General features: G+C 48.1%; 1 protein-coding gene across 1 annotated transcript in view; it reads left to right on the top strand.

The window, feature by feature from the left end:
* The window catches only part of LTN1 (listerin E3 ubiquitin protein ligase 1), a 1,629,727-nt gene that overhangs the window by 565,300 nt on the left and 1,042,388 nt on the right, over positions 1-22,039 (top strand). Inside the window, exon 15 of the mRNA XM_069636371.1 lies at positions 10,085-10,235. Coding sequence (XP_069492472.1) covers positions 10,085-10,235 — 151 coding nt within the window. The remainder of the gene's footprint in view (positions 1-10,084; positions 10,236-22,039) is intronic.

Genomic DNA, 22,039 nt, shown 5'->3' on the forward strand with positions numbered 1-22,039 from the left:
CTCAAAAGGAGAGTCGTCCTTTGCAGGGCTTCTCTGTCGATGCGAACCTGGCAATTCGGACCTGCAGCAGGACTTCACCGGGCAAACCAACGGTCCAGGAGTTGCAGCAGCCGTCCTCTTCAAGCTCTTCTTCTGTTCCTTCGTCCAGTGGTCGACTCTGCCGTCCAAGCCAAGAGACTCGCCTTTTATTCAGTTCTCTCCCATTAATTCCAGCCTAGCTGCCACTCACCCAGCAGGGTGGCTGTCCTTCCCAGACAGACAGCCAGCCAATCACCACAGAGTGCATTTGGGTCTCCTAAGAGACTAAGCACAGGGAGTTTCGGGCACCTCCCTCACTTCTTGCCTACCCCAGACGCTCAGGAGCCAGAGGTGGGTTTCACTCTTAAAGCCCGCCAAAGGTAAATGAACAAAGAGACCAAACCTGGTTTGGCACGCAGACAAAAACTCGAGTAGGACCTTTCCACAAAGAAATGGTGAAAAAAGACCGGGGCCCGTTTTAACAAAGGAGGCTCAGGCGCCATCTTGAAAAACATGGCTCCCGCCATTTAACGTTACCGGAGCTGCGAACAGTTCGCAATCAGGGTAAATCATGGTAGTTTATTGTAAAACCACTGCCACCAGCCATTCTGAGAGGAAAGGGTAACATTTGACTGTAACATGAGTAACTAGACATAGGGGATACTAAGTAACCCCTCCAGCACTGTATTGTAAGATAGGATGTGCTGGGTCTAGAAATGTACAGGCCTAAGTGAAGTAAATTTCACTCCACTGTTCTGGGAAACAGTAGTTGATCCCAGCGAAGGTATTTAAACCTTGGGAAATCTCAGACTTCCCTGTGGCACTGCACTGAAGGTGCTATGTGACACAATTGTAAAAGATGATGCCTATGGCGTTGGTTAGACTCCATAACCAAAAAGAAACGGTGTATAAACTCACATCGAAATACATGAGAGAGTTGGGAAAAAAAGGCTCACACTCTCTCCAGGTAAAGAAATCAAGACCCCAAAAGGTTTCTTGGGGTATCTAAGGTAGAGGGAATTGGCACATTTTTGAGAATTCTCCGTAACAGGTGACCATTAGGAACTCATGTTACTCCTTTTTGTAATTTGATGGAGGTGACCTGTGCCGTTTGCACTCGGGCTTAACCAGGTCCCAGCCATCAACGTTTAGTCATTTGTGAGGCAGAGTGCAGAATCGCAGGCAAAAGGTTGCGTATACATGCAAACAGAAATGAAACGCTGCCCGACATGCTTGCATGCCATGCAGAGTGTACTTTTAATTGTGAGCGCTGCTTGCCATGCTTGCATGGATGGCAAGCATGCAGGGTTTAATTGTAATTGTAGATGGCAGGCAGTGCGTGCAATGGATCCCCATGGGGTCTGCCTGCTTTATGCTGGTGCTGAAGGCTGGCGGACCCCTAGGGATCTCCAGCATTTGCACCGGCAGAGAAAATCCATGCTGGCTGTGAAACAAGACACACACAACAGACTTAACTTTCAATATATTTATTAACTTAAATGTCAGGATGGTATAATGCCTAACTTTCCCTATGCTAAGGTGGGATTTCTCTACCTGAACGAAACTAAGAAAAGTCTGAGTCAAAGAGTTCAACTTCAAAGTCCACCTGTGTCCAAAACCTATGCTAACCATTGTGCAGGGATGTCAACAACACAAGAAAGAACAGCCTGTTATCAGGAACAACACAGGCTAATGTGCAATCCCTACAGGTGGCCCAGAAGGGGACAGTGCATGCAGTCTTCGGGATACACAGACAGGACCACGTCACTCAATCTAGAAGGGCCTTACATTGGCTACCCGTCAAACACAGGTTCCTTCACAAGAGCCTCTCATTAACTTACAAGTGCTGGACATTGACTACTACTTTGTACCTGCCAAAACGACTTATCGTAGATCTTCCTTCCCGTTCTTTACGATCCAGTGATGGCCATAAACTTAAACAACAAAAGTTTAAATTGGCAAGGTTTGGTGGCAATAGCTTCCCAGTACTAGCTCCCAGGGAATGGAACACGCTTCCATTGGCAATAAGAGCGGCAAAAATCATATCTATTTAATCAATAACCAGTCCCTTGCTGACGTCCTTCGTTCTCTGCTCATGTAACTTGTCTGTATTTTTTTTTTTTTGTGCGCCGTGTGGCCCTTGGGCATGTGACGCGTAACAAGAAATAAAATAAATAAATGGTGCTTAACTCAAAGTTCTGAGCTTCTTCCCGCTGCCAGCTTTCTTTCAGCTCTCCTTCACCAACTGCAAAAAAGTTGCACAAAAGTCTCAAGATTACCTGGCTCACTTTCAAGGCAATACAGCTAAAATAAATAAATATGGGAAGTGGCTAGACCAAGCTAAGGTGGGAGCTTAGGTATAAAGATTAAGCAGAGTGCAATCTGTTTATGCAACAGGAGATTAGTATATTATTAGAGACCTGCAGAGTCTGGCACTACTAGGCCAAGCCCTTGCCTAGTAAATTGAAAATGACAAAGCATAAAGGGTTTGCTTCCATCTAATGCGCTCTTCCAACAGTGTCACCTTTTTATAACTAAATATATTGTGTTAACAAAAATCTCAATTAGTCGATACTAGATTTCTTAGTCTTTAATTATCTAAGAAGACGATTCGAAGGGATTGGTTCCTCCGACGTATTCCACGTCTATGACAGATAATCACCACAGCTGTGCTGCTGCGGAAAATTGTCTGCGCCTGCGTCGATGATGTCGAAATGCTGTCCAAGAGGGCCTCTGTTGAGGCGACCTCACCTTTATAAGTAGGACGCACGACACCCGTAGCCTCAGTTCTGTTTTTTCTGCGAACGTGTTTGCTTCGGAGATCTCGGTTCTTCCGATTCTATCGGTTCTTCGAACTTGGTGTTTTGTGAAGATATCATGTCTTCGTCGTCTTCTACCCCGCGGTTGGGATTCAAGAAGTGTCCGGACTTCGGTTCTAAGATGTCACTTACGTACCCGCACAACGTCTGCCTCTGGTGCCTTGGCGAGGACCACGCCACCGATAACTGTGACGCTTGCCAGTCGTCAACGTCAAAGGCCTTGCGGGAGCGGAAGAAGAAGCTATCTGTAGGTAGAGTTTCCAAACCCTGAAAGTCAAAATCCGCTGGGCTTTCGACCGATGATTCGAGGGGCGACTCTGAGACGTCGGCGTAAATCCAGGGTGTCTCGGTCCGGGAGTGGTTCCCGCCATTCCTCTGCCTCTTCGAGGCACTCGCGGAAGCGCCGTCGCCGGTCGCCTTCCCCGTCCTTGTCCGAGGACTCCGCCAGACGGCAGGTTGCTTGTCCCAACAAGCATTCCTCTCCTGCGGAATGGGATGCATTTCGGAAGGAGATGATGGCGATTTTCGAATTGCAGTGCTCTGTTCCGCCCACGCCTTCGAGAGAATCCGGCAGGGAACGCGCTAGGGCCACCGCTCGCACGCCTTCGGACTCGGGCGGTCGGCGCGATCATCGGGAGCCTTCGAGGTCCCGATCGGACAAGGTGGATCGCTCTAGCCATGCCCGCTCCAGGTCCCAGTCCTCGACGCCCTCAAGACCGTCGCAGCCTGTGAGGTCTTCTCAGAAGACATCGACACCATCGGCGCTGAGGCCGTCGAAGGACACGCTCGGGGCACCGCCCTCGAGGCCTGTGTCGAAACCATCGGCACAACGTTCGATGCCGATTCTGTTGATGCCCTCAACGCCTTTTGTAGAGGCTTTACCGGAGGTACCCCGTGCATCGGGGGAAACTCCGAGGAAGGCCCTGAAGAAGTCGGTGAGGCCTGTCTTTGAGCCTTTTTCTGTGCCCTCATCCAGGCATTTATTACAGCCTCTGGATTACATCTCTGAGGTGGATGAAGGGTCTGATGAAGGTTTGGTGCCTGATGAGGTTCCTGACTAGTGGATTTTCTGCAGGATGACCTGACAGATATCTTGGACCAAGGTCCACCAACTGACCCGGTACTGCCATTTCATATGGCCTTGCAAAGAAGGGTGGTGGTGGCGGCGGCGGCTTGGACTGCTGCAGAGAGTCTCCTGGCAGTGGGTAAGTCGTTGCCAAAAAAATACCATCCAGCCAGTGGCGACCCCGGCTACTTGTCCATGCACCCTACTCCGGAGAGTTTGGTGGTGCAGGCGTCTACGGCTCCAGCAAAGCAGGCGTCGTACCCTACCATCCCTCCTGATAGGGACGACAAACATTTTGACGGTTGGGCGAAGAAAGTATTTTCTTCAGGGGGTATGGCTTTGAAAGCAGCCAACTCTGTGAGTGCCTTGGCACGTTTCACTCACACTCTGTGGAATTGTTTCTTTGGCGGCTGAACATATTCCTGAAGGAAAGGGATGGCTTTCTTGCCCTTGTAGCACTGTGATGCACCGATTTGCGTGGTTGCGGAAGTCGGGGTTTGCTCCTGATGTACAAGCCCGGCTTCTCAACATGCCCTTTGATGGTGAACATCTTTTTGGCAGCAATGCTGACGAGAGCCTTGAGAGGTTGCAGACCTCCAAAGCTGCAGCAAAGTCGTTGAGCGCTGCAGTTCGCCAACCTCTGCCTTTTCGTCCTAGGGGACAGCAATGGAGGGGAGGTTCCTTTCGATACTTCTCTACCTTTGGTAGATCGAGGGGAGCTCCAAGTCAAAGGGGCCAGCGTAGGAGTACCAGAGCTGCAAAACAGGGTACTTGAGGTGGTAAGGCCGCTCGGGCAGTTGCCTCTTTGCCCTCAGGCACTGCCGCAGCCGCTTCAGCTCAGTCATGAGGCCATGTCCCATGGTTCGCCGGTTGGGGGAAGGCTAGCACAGCATCTTGTAGAATGGCGTGCCATTACTTCAGATGTGTGGGTTCTGGAAATCATAGCCCACGGCTACTGTCTTCCTTTCCGGCAGAGGCCTCACGACAATCAGCCAGGGAATCTCTCTTTGAAAAGTCCCGATCCGCTCCTTGCGCAGGAAATCAAATCCCTGCTGGAGAAAGGCGCCATAGACCTGCTGCCTGTAGCGGAGAGGAACAAGGGATGGTATTCCCCATATTTTTTGATCCCGAAATAATGTGCCTATTCATCCCAAGCACAAGAAGTACCTGAGGTTTGCGGTTGGCGACTCGCACTTTCAGTTTCGGGTCCTGCCGTTCGGATTGAACTCTGCCCGAGCGTCTTCACCAAGCTCATGGTGGTGTTGGCAGCGTATCTCAGGAAAGGGTGGATTCACGTCTACCCCTACCGGGACGATTGGTTGATCAGGGCGTGCTCTCCCGAGCAAGTCCTGGATCATCTGTCAGTCACCTGCCACTTCCTTCAGAGGCTGGGCTTCTCCCTCAACTTAAAGAAGTCCCACTTGACACCTACCCGGCGGCTCCAGTACATTGGAGCAGTGCTCAACACGTCCCTGGGGCTGTGTTTTCCTCTCCAGGTTAGGGCTGCTCACATTCTGCAGATGGTGAACAAGTTTCAACATGCCCAGAGTCTCCCGGCATTCTCCTGGTGCCCTGGCTGTGGATGAGATCTCTGCAGTGGGCTCTCAAGATGCAGTGGTAATAGTTCTCCGGCAGGATGTCGGATCCCGTTCAGGTGCCGCCCTCTGTTGTCCAGGATCTTCTTTGGTGGGCCGTTGAAGGCAATCTGATGAATGGGGCTCCATTTTGGCTACCTTGGCTGGTGTTGACGATCGTGACGGACGCATCCCTCACGGGATGGGGAGCTCATGCCAACAAGTTCACAGTCAGTGGTCGTTGGTCTCCGTCGGAGTCCAGAATCCATATCAATCTGTTGGAGCTTAGGGCAATCAGGCTAGCTCTGAAGGCTTTTCTGCCATCTGTGCGGGGAAAGAATGTCCTGATTATGACGGACAATACAGTGGCCATGGACTACCTCAACAAAAATGGGGAGGGCCGTGCAGAGAGGCGAAGCAGCTCTGGTTCTGGGCCATCCCCCAGGAAATTTTGATCTCGGCAGTTTATCTGGCCGGAGACGAAAATGAGGCAGTGGACGCTCTGAGCAGGCAGAGCACGGTCTATCACGAGTGGGAGCTGGCTAAGGAGATTTTCCTGGAGATCTTCGCCCTTTGGGGGACCCCACAATCGGATCTCTTCGCCACCAGTGTCAACCGGAAGTGTGAAAGATTCTGCTTGCGTGAATTTCCTCCAAGAGGAGCCTTAGGGGAAGCGTTTGTAGTGGAGTGGTCCTTCCCACTGCTGTACGCGTTTCCTCTAGTCCCCGTCATTCCGCAAGTGCTGAAGAAGTTACGGAGGTTTGGTTCCAGAATGATCCTCATTGCTCCGGCATGGGCCAGGAGAACGTGGTACTCTGTGTCCATCTGCCCTCCACGCCGTCTTCCCTACCAAGACTATCTGCTCTCACGGGAGGGGGGGGTCAGGTTCTCCATCCAGAGGTCAAGTCTCTCAACCTTCATGCTTGGCTTCTGAAAGGTTGAGGTATAAGGATTGGGACCTCCGTGAAGACATGATGGAGGTGTTGCTTTTGGCCAGAAGGCCTGCAGCAAAGTCCCTGTGCCGATGGAGAAAGTTCTGCAACTGGTGCAGGGTTAAGAATGTGGATCTTTTTTTCATGTGCCATTCCTGTGGTGCTGTCTTTTTTTGCTTTTGTTAGCCCAAAAGGGCCTGCAAGTGGGTACCATTAAAGGTTACCTGGCGGCGCTGTCCATATTTAACCACTCGTCTGAGAAGTGTTCTTATTTTAAGATTCCTTTGATTTCTCAGTTTCTGAAAGGGCTCACTAATGTGTTCCCACATTGAACCTGGATTTGAACCTGGTTCTAAAATTCCTAATGGGATCTCCGTTTGAGCCTTTACATTCTTGTCCTTTGAGACTGTTTATCTTTAAAACTGTATTTTTAGTTGCGGTTACTTCCGCCCGCAGAGTGAGTGAGTTGCAGGCACTATCCACTAAGCCACCTTTCACGGTGTTCCATAAGGACAGGGTTGTCCTTAGGGTTCGTCCTTCTTTTCTTCCGAAGGTTGTATCGGAATTTTATTTAAGCCAGAAGGACATTCTTCCGGCGTTCTATCCTCCTCCGCATCCTGGTAAGGAAGAGGAGAGGCTCCATAGGTTGGATCCTAGGAGAGCTTTAATTTTCTACATCTCACGCATGTCCCTGGTCAGAGTGGACGATCAGCTCTTTGTACTATACGCTGGAAGGTGTTTGGGACAAGCTGTTACTAAGCAGACTTTGTCTAGATGGATTATCTTGACAATTTCTGAATGTTACCGCTTAGCGGGTAAGGACCCTACGGTCGGTTTATGGGCCCATTCTACCAGGGGTGTGGCTGCCTCTACTGCTCTGCAGGAGGGTGTTCCCATTCGTAACATTTGTGAAGCAGCCACATGTCCATACTTTTGTAAAGCACTACTCCCTGGATTCTATCCATGGGCAAGATTTGACCTTTGGCAAGGCGGTCCTCTATTCTGCAATTTAATTGGGCATTCTAAAATTCTAAATCCTTTTCCCACCTCCATACGTTGGTACTGCTTTGGGAGTCTGTCATAGATGTGTAATACGTCGGAGGAACCAATCCCCTCGAAGAACAAGTTACTTTCTTACCTGGTAACGTTCTTTCGATGGGATGTTCCGACTGTGAAAACAAAATCAAAATATCGAGGCCGAGTACCCCAAAAGGAAATACACCGAACACGGGTTACAAAGGAACATACAAAGTACTTTATTTTATACTGAATCCAGTTACGAAGAACAGAGCAAAATCAGATCGCTATCGGCCCTCAGTGCAACACAACGAACTCCAGCGTGGTTCAGTGTGTTCAGTGAGAGACGCTGTACATTAGAATGCATTGGTCTTTTATACTCTTCGTGAGCACGATGTCCAGCCCTACTTCGGGTTAATATTCCGCTAATACATCACCGATCTAGGGTTTATGCCGAGTTTCGCACATCCACATGTAACTGGTTTGCTTTTAATACATATATCAACAAGCCTATACGGCAACTGTGTATTTTGGGATTTCCCATGCAGGTCTTCTCAAACATTAATACAATGTATTTAAACAAGTGTTCTACGTTCAGTATTTGAATACATTGTTCTTGACATATGCTCGTGGATTAGTTTCATTGCACGAGTAATCCTTTACACACAGGTCAACGAAGGACAAGGTCTCAGTTCACGACCTCACCAAGTGGCCTGCAGGCAAGTCACATATTAGCTACATACAGAGGTCAAGACAGCCATGTTGTATTTCGGAATGACATTGTCCACCATTTTAACTCACAGGGTGACTTTACAAAGCTAACCTAAAATGGCGATTTGACCTAAAATGGCGGCTTACATTGGTTTTAAGGTCAGTACCTTGCAACACAGAATTCTTCGCAAGCGACTTATAAGCAGCTTGGCGTAGGCCAATATACATATATTTATTGCGATAGGAGGCATGATATAATTTCTCATTTGACACGACGACGTATTCCACATTGAACCCTCCCAGCCTGCCTCTCTACAGAATTTCTTATGCGATTGCAGCTTACGTTTCCGCAAGGCTTTCTGTAGTCATACTGGCATAAGATTGGTGCCACACGTTCTGGGAAAAAACTACAACTGAGGCTATGGGCGTCGTGCGTCCTACCTATAACATCCGGTGATGTCGGCTCGACGGAGGCCCTCGAGGACAGCGTAGCAGCGTATCGACGCAGGAATTTTCCAAAGCAGCACAGCTGTGGTGATTATCTGTCATAGATGTGGAATACGTCGTCAGAACATCTCATCGAAAGAACGTTACCAGGTAAGAAAGTAACTTGTTCTTCTCAATTAGTAAATTGCCATAGATTGTCCCTAAATACATACATTACCAAGAACTACTTACACTTTGACCTGAATGAAACGTGTTTTGTAATTACCTGTTGGTTTGCTCTTTTGTACGTTCTAATTTTTTCCATGAAACCTTTTCTGGCACAATTTGCTGCTTGAGGTCTACTTACATTAGTCGTAGTGTCTGCTACAGACACTAACGTTTCCTCTCCTTCTGACTCTACATCAAAGCTGCCTGGTGTGGACAACAGTGTGTTTTTTCCCATATTTCGCTTGAAATCTACGCATCATTCTCATAATGAGGGTCATCTCTAAAATATTTGGGATATTTCTTTAATTTCAGTTTATCCTCATAATCCTTCAATATCGAATACATTTTACTATAATACTATTGTTTGGTGCTTTCTAGACTCTTCATAGCCGCAATTTCTTGTTAGATTATCTTACCACTTTTGGGCAAGATCTTGATCCTCGTTATTCCTGAAGTTCGGAAATGAGGGGAGAGGTCTTGCAGTAGCCCATAAAGGATGGGGAAGGGTTGGGTTGGTAATTAATAGGGAAAGGGGATACCATGTCTCTCCTGCCGGCACCTTTCGTCTCTCTCACTCTCCTTCTGCGTCTCCGAGATTTATAATTCCTCCTGATGTTATCCTGACCAGAGGAAATGGGGTAACAACATCCCACAAAGGCTTCTGGGACTATGGGTTCATTATGAAATGGGAAGGAGAAGTACCACGTCTCCCTCAGGCATGTCCTCTCCCCAATGACCCTCCACCCAGGTGATCCTCCCTTGCTTCTCCACCCCCAGGGTCCGATCCAAGAGCGATGGCCTTTCCCTGGCCACCTGAGATGGGGATCCTATGGAAGTAGATATGAGGGTGCCCTCAGGTTTCTCACATGGTGCAAATGGCAGAGAGGAAGAAAGGCGGCGGAAATATAAGCTGCATTCTGCCCCTCCTCTGCGCCATACAAATGATTGAGAATGGGGGCAAGAAACATGCATAAAGGCCTTATGGAAGTCTTTTACGCATGTTCTTAAGTTACTCCCCTAACGAAAATGAGCCCCTTATAACATCTTGTTTTTCTTTTTTATCCCTCATTGCATAAAAGAGCTTTTAACGACCAACTGTCCATTTTGTTTTGTTTTTTATCTGAATTGATACATCAGATAGAAAGATGTAATCATTTGCTACTAGAATACTTTATTTGTTGTAGAAATAATCATGGTTGAAATGTTTTAGAGAAGCTGTGATGATGGTAACAATGTGCTGTATTTGTGAATAATCTATACCACAAATTAGAATGGATGTTTTTTTCATTACAGCCTCCATGTTTTGCTCTCGGCTGTCACTGACTTGTTAAAAAAGATGCTGGAAGGGGGCCAACTGTCTATTCATCTAGTAGAATCATTTATGGGTAACATTATCCCAAGTGACCAGGAATGGAAGATGCTGCGCGAGTCTCTTTCTGTGCAGGTAGGGCACTTTTCATTTTTGTAATCTTCTAAATGTCTACACAGCTAATTAAGTTCTATGTAATGTAATCGTTGTAGACACACTTTGTTCGATAAATGTTGGCGCAAATACAAAGTTATACAGCAATATCGAACATGGGTAAAAGCAATGGCAGGATTAACAATTTTTTCCCAGAAAATTCATCTGAAAACAAGGAGCTTAAAAAAAAAAAGAAAAAAAGAATTGAAAATCTTTATTTTTAGAAGCCTTCAGGTAAAAGAAGTAACATGCCACCAAAAGAGTACACGAGCCGCAAAACTTAAAAATAAGTAGGAAATCAGCATTTACCTCCAGCACCAGGGAGGTGAGATCGGTACACCCTGTTTTGACACCAGCCTTTCATGCAGGCCCCTTTTGGCATACTCATTCAGTACAAGGGGGATTTAGTTGCAGCTTCTGACATTTAGAAGCTGTGCTGAATTCTCCCTCGCGCCAAACTGGCATATGCATATACAAAAAGAATTACGCAACTGCAATTGGAACATGGGTCTCTGGGTCTCAAAGGCTTGGTACTTAGCCACAAGACCAAACGGGGTTATGCTTTAAAAGACGCACCTTTTTATAGTTAACCTGCAATTAAATATATACGATTAGGGATGTGAGGTCCTATACAATTGTCCCGTTAAGATGGGTAATATGCAGGACGACCTCATATGGAGAGACTCGCCTCCTGGGGATACAACCGTTCACCTCGGAAAAACCCTCCATACCACTACCACAGCACAAAAACCCTTACCCGCATGGTCACCCTTTTCATCCACGCTGGATAGTAGAACCATGTGCTACTGTAAACCCATGACTGACCAGTAACTACTGAAACGAAGAACGTGAGAGGCATATGGAGTCGCCATAATTGAGCGCTTTGAAAACACTTGCCTGTGTATAGGCGCTTTATAAATAAACAATACAAGAACCTGCCAAGTACGGTAACGAGGTGGTTAACTGGAGGCATGAAGAGTGCCAAAAACACTTTCATAGATGGTGTTGACGTTACGTGAGGGCGGTGTCAACAGTATAAACAGGAAAGCGAGAACGGACAAAGGAGATGTGGAAGGCAGGAGTATACCCAGGCTGTTCAAAGTCAGAATGCTGCAGCTGGAGCAGTCGCATCGCTCTGGGAGCAAGTGAGAAAAGGTAGGATGTTGCCAGAGTGTCCTGAGAGCCGGCAGGGAGCAGACTCACTTTGTGGTGGCATGACTACTGGAAGGTGGACCGCTGGGCCCAGAAACGATGCCAAGACCTTGAGCCTGAAACGACGCCGAGATCTCGAGTGTGTCGTGGAGCCACGCAGGAAGCGAGGAGGAGGTGGAAGAAAGGACCCCACGAAGTATCGGACCCATGCACCCAAGGCACTACAGGTAACGGGAATGATGGGAAGACCGGGTGGGGTCTGGGAAGGCACCCAGGTCACTCTGAGTGCATCAGGAGTCATCTCACTCGTAGCAGTGGTCAAGCCCATGCCCATGCCCATGCTCAAGCAGAGTACCTCAGGATCATCTCCTTCGTCACAGTGGCCAAACCCATACCACTGCCCAAGCAGCAGTGGCCAAACCCATACCATTGCTCAAGCAGAGTACCTCAGGATCATCTCCCTCATCGCATTGGCCAAGCCAATACCACTGCTACAGAAGAGTGCAACGGGAGTCATCTCTCTCATCGCAGTGGCCAAGCCAATACCACTGCTCCAGCAGAGCCAGGAAAGGGAAGCTACTGGCATTTCTGAGAATCGGGAGGCATGGGATGGAAGAGCTGAGCTACCAGGAGGAGAATTATTGTTGCGGAGCTGCCACAGACCTTGGAAGGACCATGCGAGTCGGGAGCCCCGCAGCTGACCACAGGCATCAAGGATTAACCGGAACCATCGCAGACTACAAGAAAAGGTATGCAGGTTGCCGGGAAGGTGCTGGGGCCCGAGAAGGTGGTGAAATGCCCAGAGGGGAGAGCGAGAAGCCGAGAACATAGTGTCTGGGACCCTGACAGAGGGAAAGGATCTCTGTTATACTTCTGAGCAGCACAATAATACTTGGCAGGAGAGTGAACCAAGTCTATCACCAAAACCAAGCAGGAAAGGCATGTCTGGGACCCACACCCATACGAGAAACTGTTTAAGAGTTTATGGAGAAATATTAAGGGGGTCTGGGACCCCAAGAGAGAAAACAATAATTTGGGACGCTACTAAGAGGGTATGGCACCCAAAGAAAAGGAGGAGGAAGAAGTGGGAAAAGGCCTATACGTGGCAGGATAGTAAACTAGGTATAGGGTAAACCCGGAAAAAGGAAAGGGTCTTCCTCCAAGGTACATCTTCCTCAGACAAGGGAGTACCCAACACAAGTTTGTGGGTCGGGCTTGACACAAAAAAAGCCTGAGAGGGGCCATGGGAAGGGCGTCATTCCCCCTGGTGTTGAATATTGTGAAAGGAGTCATTCTCTTGGCATTGCAAAGAGCCTGGGAAAGGCCAGGGAAAGGGAATAGTCCCATCCTGGTGTTTGTGAACATTGTGTGAGAAGCAAAGGTTGTTGAGTTTAATATTAATAAGTTAATTGAGGTGCTTCAACAGGATGTTCGAAAATGGGAACGAGTAACCGTAAGTGTCTGGGCAAAGGTAAATGCTATTAAGATGTTGCTTCTTCCCAAAGTATTACATGTTATCCAATCTCTTCCACTGAACCTCCCCAAGCGTATGCTTAAGCGTATTGACAAATCTCTTCAGAGATTCCTGTGGGGTGCTGGGAAAATTACAAAAATTCCAAAGCATATCATGGTTTCCGATATTAGAAACTTATTGTAAAGGCTTCTTGCTGAAAATGTTTCAATTACTTTACGGATACTAATGGTCCCGAGCCATTGTGGATGGTAATAGAGAGGGAGAGGTTTTCACCATATTATCTAGATAGCTTGTACTCAATTGGTAAAATGCCTAGATTACCAGATAGATTGCAAACTATTAGTGCTACCAAAACTGGGCTCTCCATGTGGTAGCCTGGGATCTATGTGATCACTGCGCCGCCCGTAATTCTGCTGATTAAAGTGTCGACTTCAATTATGGTGCGGTGCAGTGATCAAATAGATCACTTTTGCCTGCATGCCCCAGCCCGCATTGCCCTACCCGCTCCTGCCCCCACTTACCTTTACGGCTGTTAGGCAGAATTATAGGCAGTACCCTTTGGGAACACCACACACAATTAAGGTAACATTACACTATTATAAGCAGTCTAAGAAATCACTCTCTTAATACACCACACAACTTCCCTTAAATTCCAAACAAGTTAAGCTCACAAAATGAAGTGGGAGCAAAATGGCCCTCCAGCAAATTAAAAGGGAGGGAAAGACAAAAGTTAACAGAAATGGATCCACACCAACCGGTAAGTACTCGGGGCAAGCCGACAAGAGAGACTACGATGATAAAATCAGATGGAAATGGCTTAGTTAGGGCCAAAGTCAATGGTTCAAAAGTCTTTTGCTCAAGATAATACAGGTCAGGGTAGTTTGCGGTAAAGTTCGTGGCACGGTTTCTGGACGAGGTTGGTTGGTAGAAAAGTTAGTTCAAAGAGAAGAGAAAGACAAGCCCTCGGATTGGAGAAAGATTTCAAACACTTTCACTGCGGCTGAATGAAACGCACAACCGGATTTGCACAGTACCTTAAAACGGAGAGGGAGCTGTAGCTGAGACCGAAGTTCCTGCAGGCTCACGGTTCCTGAAGCGACTGTCGGACTGATCAGAAGTAGGAAGACTGGAGGGTCCTGCACTACCCAGGGAAGAAACCAGCAGCAGAGCAACGCAACGAATTAAAGGTGCGCTCCTTAAAACCCGAGCAGTGTCCGACCTTCCTGGCTATCCGGCCCACTGTAGCTCTATACAGCGAATTCGACCAGAGGAGGGGTGCTGGCTTGCTGTTTGGGTGAACTGGTTGGGCCCACAAGCTCAAGGGAAGAGGTTTCCTGGAGGATCTTCTCTGTCATCGGATTCTGGAGATTCGGACCTGCAGCAAGCATTCACTGGGCGGTTCAGTCGTTGTAGGGGTCCTCTTCTTCCAGTTCCTTGTTGGTTCTTTCATTCCAGTGGCGACTCTGCTCTTCCAGTCCCAGAGACATGCTTTTTATGCAGTTTTCCCCCATTCATACAGCCTGGCTGTCAATCACACAGCAGGGTGGCTGGCCTGGCAAGGCCAGTCTCCTTAACCAATCAGACATTAGTGCAACTTGGGTTACCAAGGGAACCCATGGCACGGGTCCTAAAACCCCTCCCTTACATCCTGCCTACCCAGACTCTCAGGCGCTTAAAGGAGGGCTTCTGCATGGAAGCCCACGAAAAAGCGATGAACAAAGGGACCAAACCTGGTTTGGCGCGCAGAGTAAAACAAGAGAAAGACTTTTAACAAAAAGAAATGGCGAATAAACCCGGCTGGAGCCAAAATAAAATGTATTTGGTCAGGTGGGTTTATGTTTAAGGCTAATATAATAGCCTAAAACATTACATTATGTAAGATAATCGCGGTAGAAAAGTTAGGGTAGATACCACTGCCACCAGCCAAGTCTTAGTGTAAAAGGAGCGAAACAATGCCCCAAGAGGCACAGACAAAAAGGGATAAGAACTAACCCTTTCCAATACTCCATGGAAGATGGGGTGTACTGGGTCTGTGGTTTAAAGTGACTAAATACAGTCTAGAAATCCAGAAAAGCTGCTGTGGGACTCAGTAGGTAAGGGAAATCAACCATTTATGAGAATTCTCCCTAACAACGGCGGCACACTTCTGTGTGCGCTGCCGACTCCCCACTATCCCTCCGGCGTCAGATCCTCCCACGTGGCTCTGCGCTGATGCCGCAGGGTCCTTTATCTTTTTTTCTTTTTTCTTTTCTTTCTTGTCCCCTGCTTACCTCAGCGGACACCCCTGCAACCCATCACAGCGACCAATGGGAGCAGGGGACACCCCACAACCCCCTGCTCCGCTTGGTCGCAGTAATGGGAGACGGAATTTCTTTATAATACCGACAGCACAGTAAATGTGCAGTCGGCATTATAAAGACGCAGTATATGTACGTTTCCGTAGCCTGCTGTCTGAAACTGTGGTCTGTTGGCATCTGTGTTTGTCAGACTACCTCAAGATCTTGCAAGCTACTAGGAGGCCTTTGATAATACTGGAGTGCAAGATGTAATGATTGCAGCGCTAGTCGCTAGAGCAGGGGTGTTATGCTCATTCTGTCTCACATCGCACTTTAACTTGAGCTTTAAGGTGGAGTCCTGTAAGACCTGGCATGCTACGATCAGAGCATACAGCAATTCTGAGCCAGAATGTTTCTTTTCGGAATCCATTGGTGAAACATAATTTTGAAAGACTGTTGAATCTGTTCCCACTGGTGAAAACACATTTCCCTTTGTGGCACATGAAAACAGTGGTACAAACTCTAATCCACAAGTCCTTGGAACTCATGACTACATGGGAAATTAAACTCCTCACTTGGAAAACACTGTTTTTGTTTGCAGTCATAGGTGAGAAGAGTGAGCAAGCTCCAGGTCCTCTCGAATGAGGTTAAGATGATCCTGCATCATCTAGATGTCAGAAGTGGTTTAAAGTTCTCCACCAGGGCCAATGTTAGGAAAGACTTCCTTTGTATGCTTCCTCCCATAGACTTCTTTGGAAGGCATACCCTTTTTTTGGCTGTGTTTTCAGTGCTGACATGACTTTTTGGAAGTTGATAAAGCCTTCAGCTTTACTTCCCTTGCACTCATTTTTATGGGGAAACTGCTCAGTCCATAAAACTATCAGTACTGGGAGACAATGTCTCCCTTAGTTAATTTCTTGTATTTTTAAAGGTGCACACATCTTACAGTGAAGTTGTTATGGATTCGGTATGATGCCCAGCTGGCTCACAAACCTTCCTTCTGACCACCCCAGCACCACTGAAACAGATACCTGGTCCTAGAGTAGTTGAACGGAAGGGAGGGGGAGCACCACTAGAATGTTCACCCTAAACTGCAACAGAAAAGTACAGTGAGGTTATCTGAACAACAATTGTGGGCTCCCTCCAACCAACCTGTCCCTTTCCAGACTAGTTTCTGATGGGTAGGAAGAGGTTGAGAAACCTACGAAGGTGGTTTTGGTGTAGTAGATTGAGGTCCGTAGATAAGTAACGTGTTATCTACACAAATGGAAAAAAAGAAAACACAAAGTTCACAAGGACCTAACCCAGACTGCAAAAGTGCGCGAAATAGAGGAATGAATCAGTACACATCCAAAGAAGCAATCAACGCCAGGAGTGTTAGGAAAGATTTCTCTTTTGGCAACTTTCCCTCCATAATTTCTATGGCCTCACAATAATTCTGCTTTATTTTTTAACCTGTTCTGACTTTTTGAAAGGAAGTAAAGCCTTAAGCTTCCCTTTCCCTGCCTTTTGCTCATTGGTTATGGGGAAACTGATCAGACTTTAGACTATCGGTACTGAGGAACTGTTTCCTTTTTTATTTTGTTTTTTGTAACTTTTTTTTCCAAATTAAGTTTTTATTGAAATGTATGTAACACATTTTAACTTGTAGCCACACTGCTACCGAACCTTTAGTGGTACATCAAATAATTTTGATTTATAAATGCCCTCCCACCCCCACACACTTCCTTTTACAAGTCAATTTTTGACTCGTCCCTCTCGTCAAACAGATAGTTCATCATTGTGGCTCTCTCGAAGCACCTTAATGTCCATACCTCTCAAAAAACAAAAGCAAACCCCCCTCAATGTTCGTCTTTGTCTTATCCAACATATGCATCAAATACTCAATGTCGTATGGGGCACAGGCTTTCGCAACCCATTCCTTTTTCATGGGGGCTCCACGTCTCTTCCATCCCTGGGCTATGCAGCTTCTTGCAGCCACCATCAAGGTATGTATCATGTCCCTCCCCCTCCCCTTCATTTTCATCTTCTTCCTCTACTTTAAACAGTAACCTCAGGGAGGACATTTCCCTTCGCCTCCCATCCACCCTCTCAGGCCATGCCAGAACTGATTGCCAGTATTGCTGGATACAGGGACACTCCCACCACATATGATAGTCTGTACTTTGCGGCTGTCTACACTTCCAACATCTTGACTGCGCCCCTGGGTACATTTTCGCTAGTGTTTAGAGCATAATGCCAGCGGTGAATGCGTTTTATCGCCTGCACCATGTATTCTGGTGATACTGTGGACCCCTTCAATGCTCTACATATCCTGGCCCATAGTCTATCCGAGATGTCCCTACCGATGTCCGCCGCCCATCTGATTGGCACCGGTAGTATCCCTCTCACCTCACAACCCCTCAGTTCATCATATAACCAAGCAATGCACCTCTTAGTATCAGTACTTTGCAGCAGTGTTTTCTCAAATGTCGTAAGCTCCCGCCTCAGGTTATTTCCCCACCTGTGTTTCATCCGCACCCCTTTGAGATGTAGGTAACGGAATATAGAGAACTTGCAACCCTGTAGACATTCCTACAAATGCTCCAAGGGTAGATGCTCCCCGTCTGCCCACATCCGCCCCGCCCTGGTCAGGCCTGCCTCGTACCAGGATTGAAACTGCCCGGGTTGGCTATTCAGTCTCTTGGGGGTGGGGGGGGCCCAAATGTAGCTAAGCGGGGAAGGCCTTGATGATAGCCAGCGCGTGGCATTACCTTCCATATTGCCCAGAACACCTCCAGTACGGGGTGCTTCAACACTCGTTCGAGTAATCCCTTTTTGTGGGATCCACATCCACTCGCCCAATGTCACTGGCGCAAATACTTTCGCGTTCCCGGGTCCAGGTGATCCACCATTATTCGCAATTGCACTGCCTTATAGTATGCATCGATATCCGGGCAAATCCAACACCCCCACCCTTCTGCGATAGGAGTAGTGTGCTATAAGCCACCCTTGGCCTTGCTCCTGCCCAGAAAAAGTGCAGTAGGGCTCTAAGCACCATCCTAAAGTACGAGGTTCGTACTATGGTTGGGAGCATTTGGAAAAGGAACATAAACTTGTCACATGAGAGTTTTCTGCGAAGAGGTCCCCGGTGTCCCTTGGAACGTTAATCCCTAGATATCGGAACCCCTTCTGCTGCATCTGTAGGCCTAAATGTCTGACATACACCTTTACGTCCTGGCTTCACTCCCCAGCGGAAACACCACTGATTTATCTATATTTATTTTAAATCCTGATAATGCTCCGTACTCCTCCAATGTCTGCAGGAGACGGGAGCAACACTCGTTGGATCGTAATATAGAGCAAGGTGTCGTCGGCGAACAGGCTCATTTTATAGCTCATTGTCCCAATTTGTACCCCTGTAATACTGTTGCCCCCCCCGTACTGCCAGCACCCAAGGTTCCATGACCAGAGCATAGAGCAGAGGTGACAGGGGGCATCCCTGTCTAGTACCCCTTTCCAGTCCGAGGCCCCTTGACAGCCCCCCATTAACTACTATTCTTACCCTGGCTGAAGAGTAGATCCAGCCCATCCATTTGTTTTCCATGGCAATTTTATCCAAGTCCCCCGTCATGAAGGCCCAGCTAACTCAATCGAAGGCCTTCTCTGCCTTGAGTGCCTGAATTGGGGCCCCTTTACGTCGCACCTCAGGCGCCGTTATGACATGTAATGTTTTCCTCATGTTGTCCGACTCTTACCTGTTACGGACAAATCCCGCTTGGGGAGTTATGCTTCCAGTCTGGATGCCAGGATTCTCGAGAATATTTTGGCGTCCGTGTTTAATAATGAGATGGGCCAATAAGAGGAGCATTGCGTCCTGTTCTTTCTTAGTTTGGGGATGACCGCTATCAGTCCCTTGAGGAATGTGGGTGGTATGTTTCCTGGTCCCTCGATGGTGTTAAATACTTGGGCTTGGGGTACGGCCAGGAGCTCCTGAAACTATTTATAAAAATCTCAGGTGTATCCATCTTCACCCGGGGCTTTGCCCGACTTAAGCTCAGCTATCACCTGCCTACCTCCTTTGGTGAGATATTGCTCTCTAAAACCGACCTCTCCTCTCCTGACAGTTGGTTATAGGGAGACGATCCAAGTACTTCCGCACCTTCGCAATACCCTCACTATGAGGTCATGCGTAAAGGTTCTCATTGTATTCTACAAAGCATTCCTGTATGTTGTCCCTTGATGTATGAATCTATCCTCTCCCATCCCTGATTCGGTCGATCTTCCTCTCCACCTTCGCCTCTCGTATCCTATTTGCCAGTAGTGTCCAACTTGGTCTCTCTTCTCGTAGTATCTTTGCTTTGCGTATCATAGCCGCTTGAGTACCTCACCTATCAAGAGCTGGTGCAACTCCTGTCTCTTGTCCCTCATATCCCTTAAGAGCCCCTCCCTGTCAGTCCCCGGGCTTGTTAGGTGGGTCTGCATGCTCCGTAGTTCTCCCCTTAGACACTGTTCTATCAGCTCCCTTTTCCTCTTCTTCTGTGCCCCTTCCGCTATTAAGAGGCACCTGAAAGTGGCGTTCGCCGCCTCCCACACGTTTCATAAGTGTTTCACCGTTATTTGTATCGAAAAAGCAGCAAATTTCTCTCTTCATGAATTCCTTGAAGTCGGGGTCTTGCAAGAGACTGTCATTGCAACGACACCTGGGTGTTCCCCTGTATCTTCCTATGTTCCACAGCCATCTCATGGTCTGACCATGTTACTGTCTCAACCTTAGGGTGAGTGGTTGGGTCCCTCTGCTCTTGTGGTTTCAGCAAGAGATCGATTCTGGTGTATGTTTGGTGCAGTGGGGAGAAAAAGGTGTACCCTCCTGGCTGTGGATGGTTTATTCTCCATGTATCTGCCCAGAAATAGTCTTGCAGCAACTGTGTGAAATCTTTGTGGGCCCTATCCCTCATTCTTCCCCTGTCTCCATGGGCAGGCCACCAGTCTCGTCTTGGGTCCAGGATCATATTAAAGTGTCCCCCCACAATTGTAGCTCCTTCCTCCAAATCCTCAAGCACTGCAAACACCTTTCTTAAGAATTCCACTTGATTCGCATTCAGCGCATAAATCGAGGCTAGGGTGACCATTTCTCCCTCCAATTTACCCTTAACTGCAATGAATCTGGCCCCAATGCCCCTCTTAACTTGCACCTTTGCCCACACTATACCTACTCCCTCCTTCTTTGACGCTGCTTGCAAGGCCCAGTACATTTGCCCTACCTCTGGTCCCCTTAGAGCCCTCTCCTGCCCCTTGCGATAGTTAGTCTCTTGAAGAAATAACACTGCAAGATTGGAGTTACGAATTGCATTGTCTGTAAGATACCTCTTATTCAGGCAATTAAGCCATTTTACGTTTAGTGTAGCTACGTTCCATTTAGCCATAGCCTTGTCTGGTGAATTCCGTACCTGTCACCATTCCTTCCCCAAATAAGCTATGGTCCGAGCCTTTTGACATATGTTGCGTGTCATCCCTCCGCCCTGCCCCTTGCTTCTCCCAACCCTCCCCAACTGTGAACTTCTCCCACTGATGGTCTATAAGAAACAAGCCCGACTTGGGTCTGGAACCCAGCCTCCCTGACACCCCCGAACATTTCCTGGCTACCAGGATGGTGTGGGGTTCCCCACCCCGCCAAAACATGAACAAAACATTTTATCATAACATGCCCCCCCCCCACCCCTTCACTTCCCTTACTCAAAGAAATACACCAACTGGCGGGCAGCTCCCTACACTTCATCCGTGTCCCTTGGGCTGCGATGATGGTGGTTTCTTGGACTTCCTCGCGCCTCTGTCTCTTTTGTGGCCTTTCGGTTGAGCAAAGGCACTATTAAAATGCTCCCACAGCTTACGTTGGCCTTCATGGTTTTGCTGCTGCCTCCATTTTTTAAACTCTTGTAGAAGCGGGCCTGTGTAGTGTTCCCCGTCGTAGTCGAAAGACAGCACGAAGGGGAACTGCCAATTGTACCTTACTCCTCCTTCACAAAGCCATCGGGTGAGGGGTCTACATTTCCTCCTCTGCTCCAAGGTGTATGATGATAGGTCCTGAAAGATGGACACAGAGGCTCCTTCCCATTCTATTTCTCCCACTTCCCTGGCTTTCCGCAGAATCTCCTCTTTGTCACTGTAGTAGTGACACTTCTCCCCCACTGAGCTCGGTCCTCCCACTGACCTGGTTCCTCTGTGGAACCTATCGAAGCGAATCTTCCTTTCCCTCTTTCCTCCGAGCAGTTGTCTTATCAAGAGTGTCAGCATTAGTTCCAAATCTCTTGGAGATTCAGTGTCTGTACTCGGGAGCCCCCATATCCACAAGTTGTTCCGTCTCTCCTTGTTTTCCCCATCATCGATCTTGGCCCTGGCCTCTCTCTGCGCTCCATTTCCTTGGCCCTCATTTCCATGGCCACATCGGATATATCTGCCGACCTTTGATTGTTCTCCAGGGTCTCCACCCGATCCTCCACTGTTGAGACCCTGTCCACGATGGCTCCCAGGGAGGTCTGTCCTGAATGCTTTAAGTTCCAGCAGGATGGTCTGCATGCCCTGCTTTAGGGCCTCCATAACTTCTGTCACCATTTCCCTTCTGTACTTGTATATTCGCGGGCTTGCTGCTCTGATGGCTATATTGCCTTCTCGGAGGCCGTCTCCTGCACAGGCGAGCTCATTCCTCGCTGGGTACCTTATGCTACCACCTTCCTCCCGCTGTCTCTCTCAGGGGCACTCGCAGTTCTTCCTCCACTCGGGGCCTCCTGTCAGGGCGTTCCCAGCTGTTGTGTGCTCCCTCTCCTTTATATTCGCCACTGCTGCCAATGGGTCTCTCCAGGGCACCTCCCTTTGCTATGCCGTCTGGTTGACTCAACTCGGGCTGG

This window comes from Ambystoma mexicanum, chromosome 7p (assembly GCF_040938575.1).
Source record: "Ambystoma mexicanum isolate Mex_15411 chromosome 7p, UKY_AmexF1_1, whole genome shotgun sequence".
NCBI classification, from domain to species: domain Eukaryota; kingdom Metazoa; phylum Chordata; class Amphibia; order Caudata; family Ambystomatidae; genus Ambystoma; species Ambystoma mexicanum.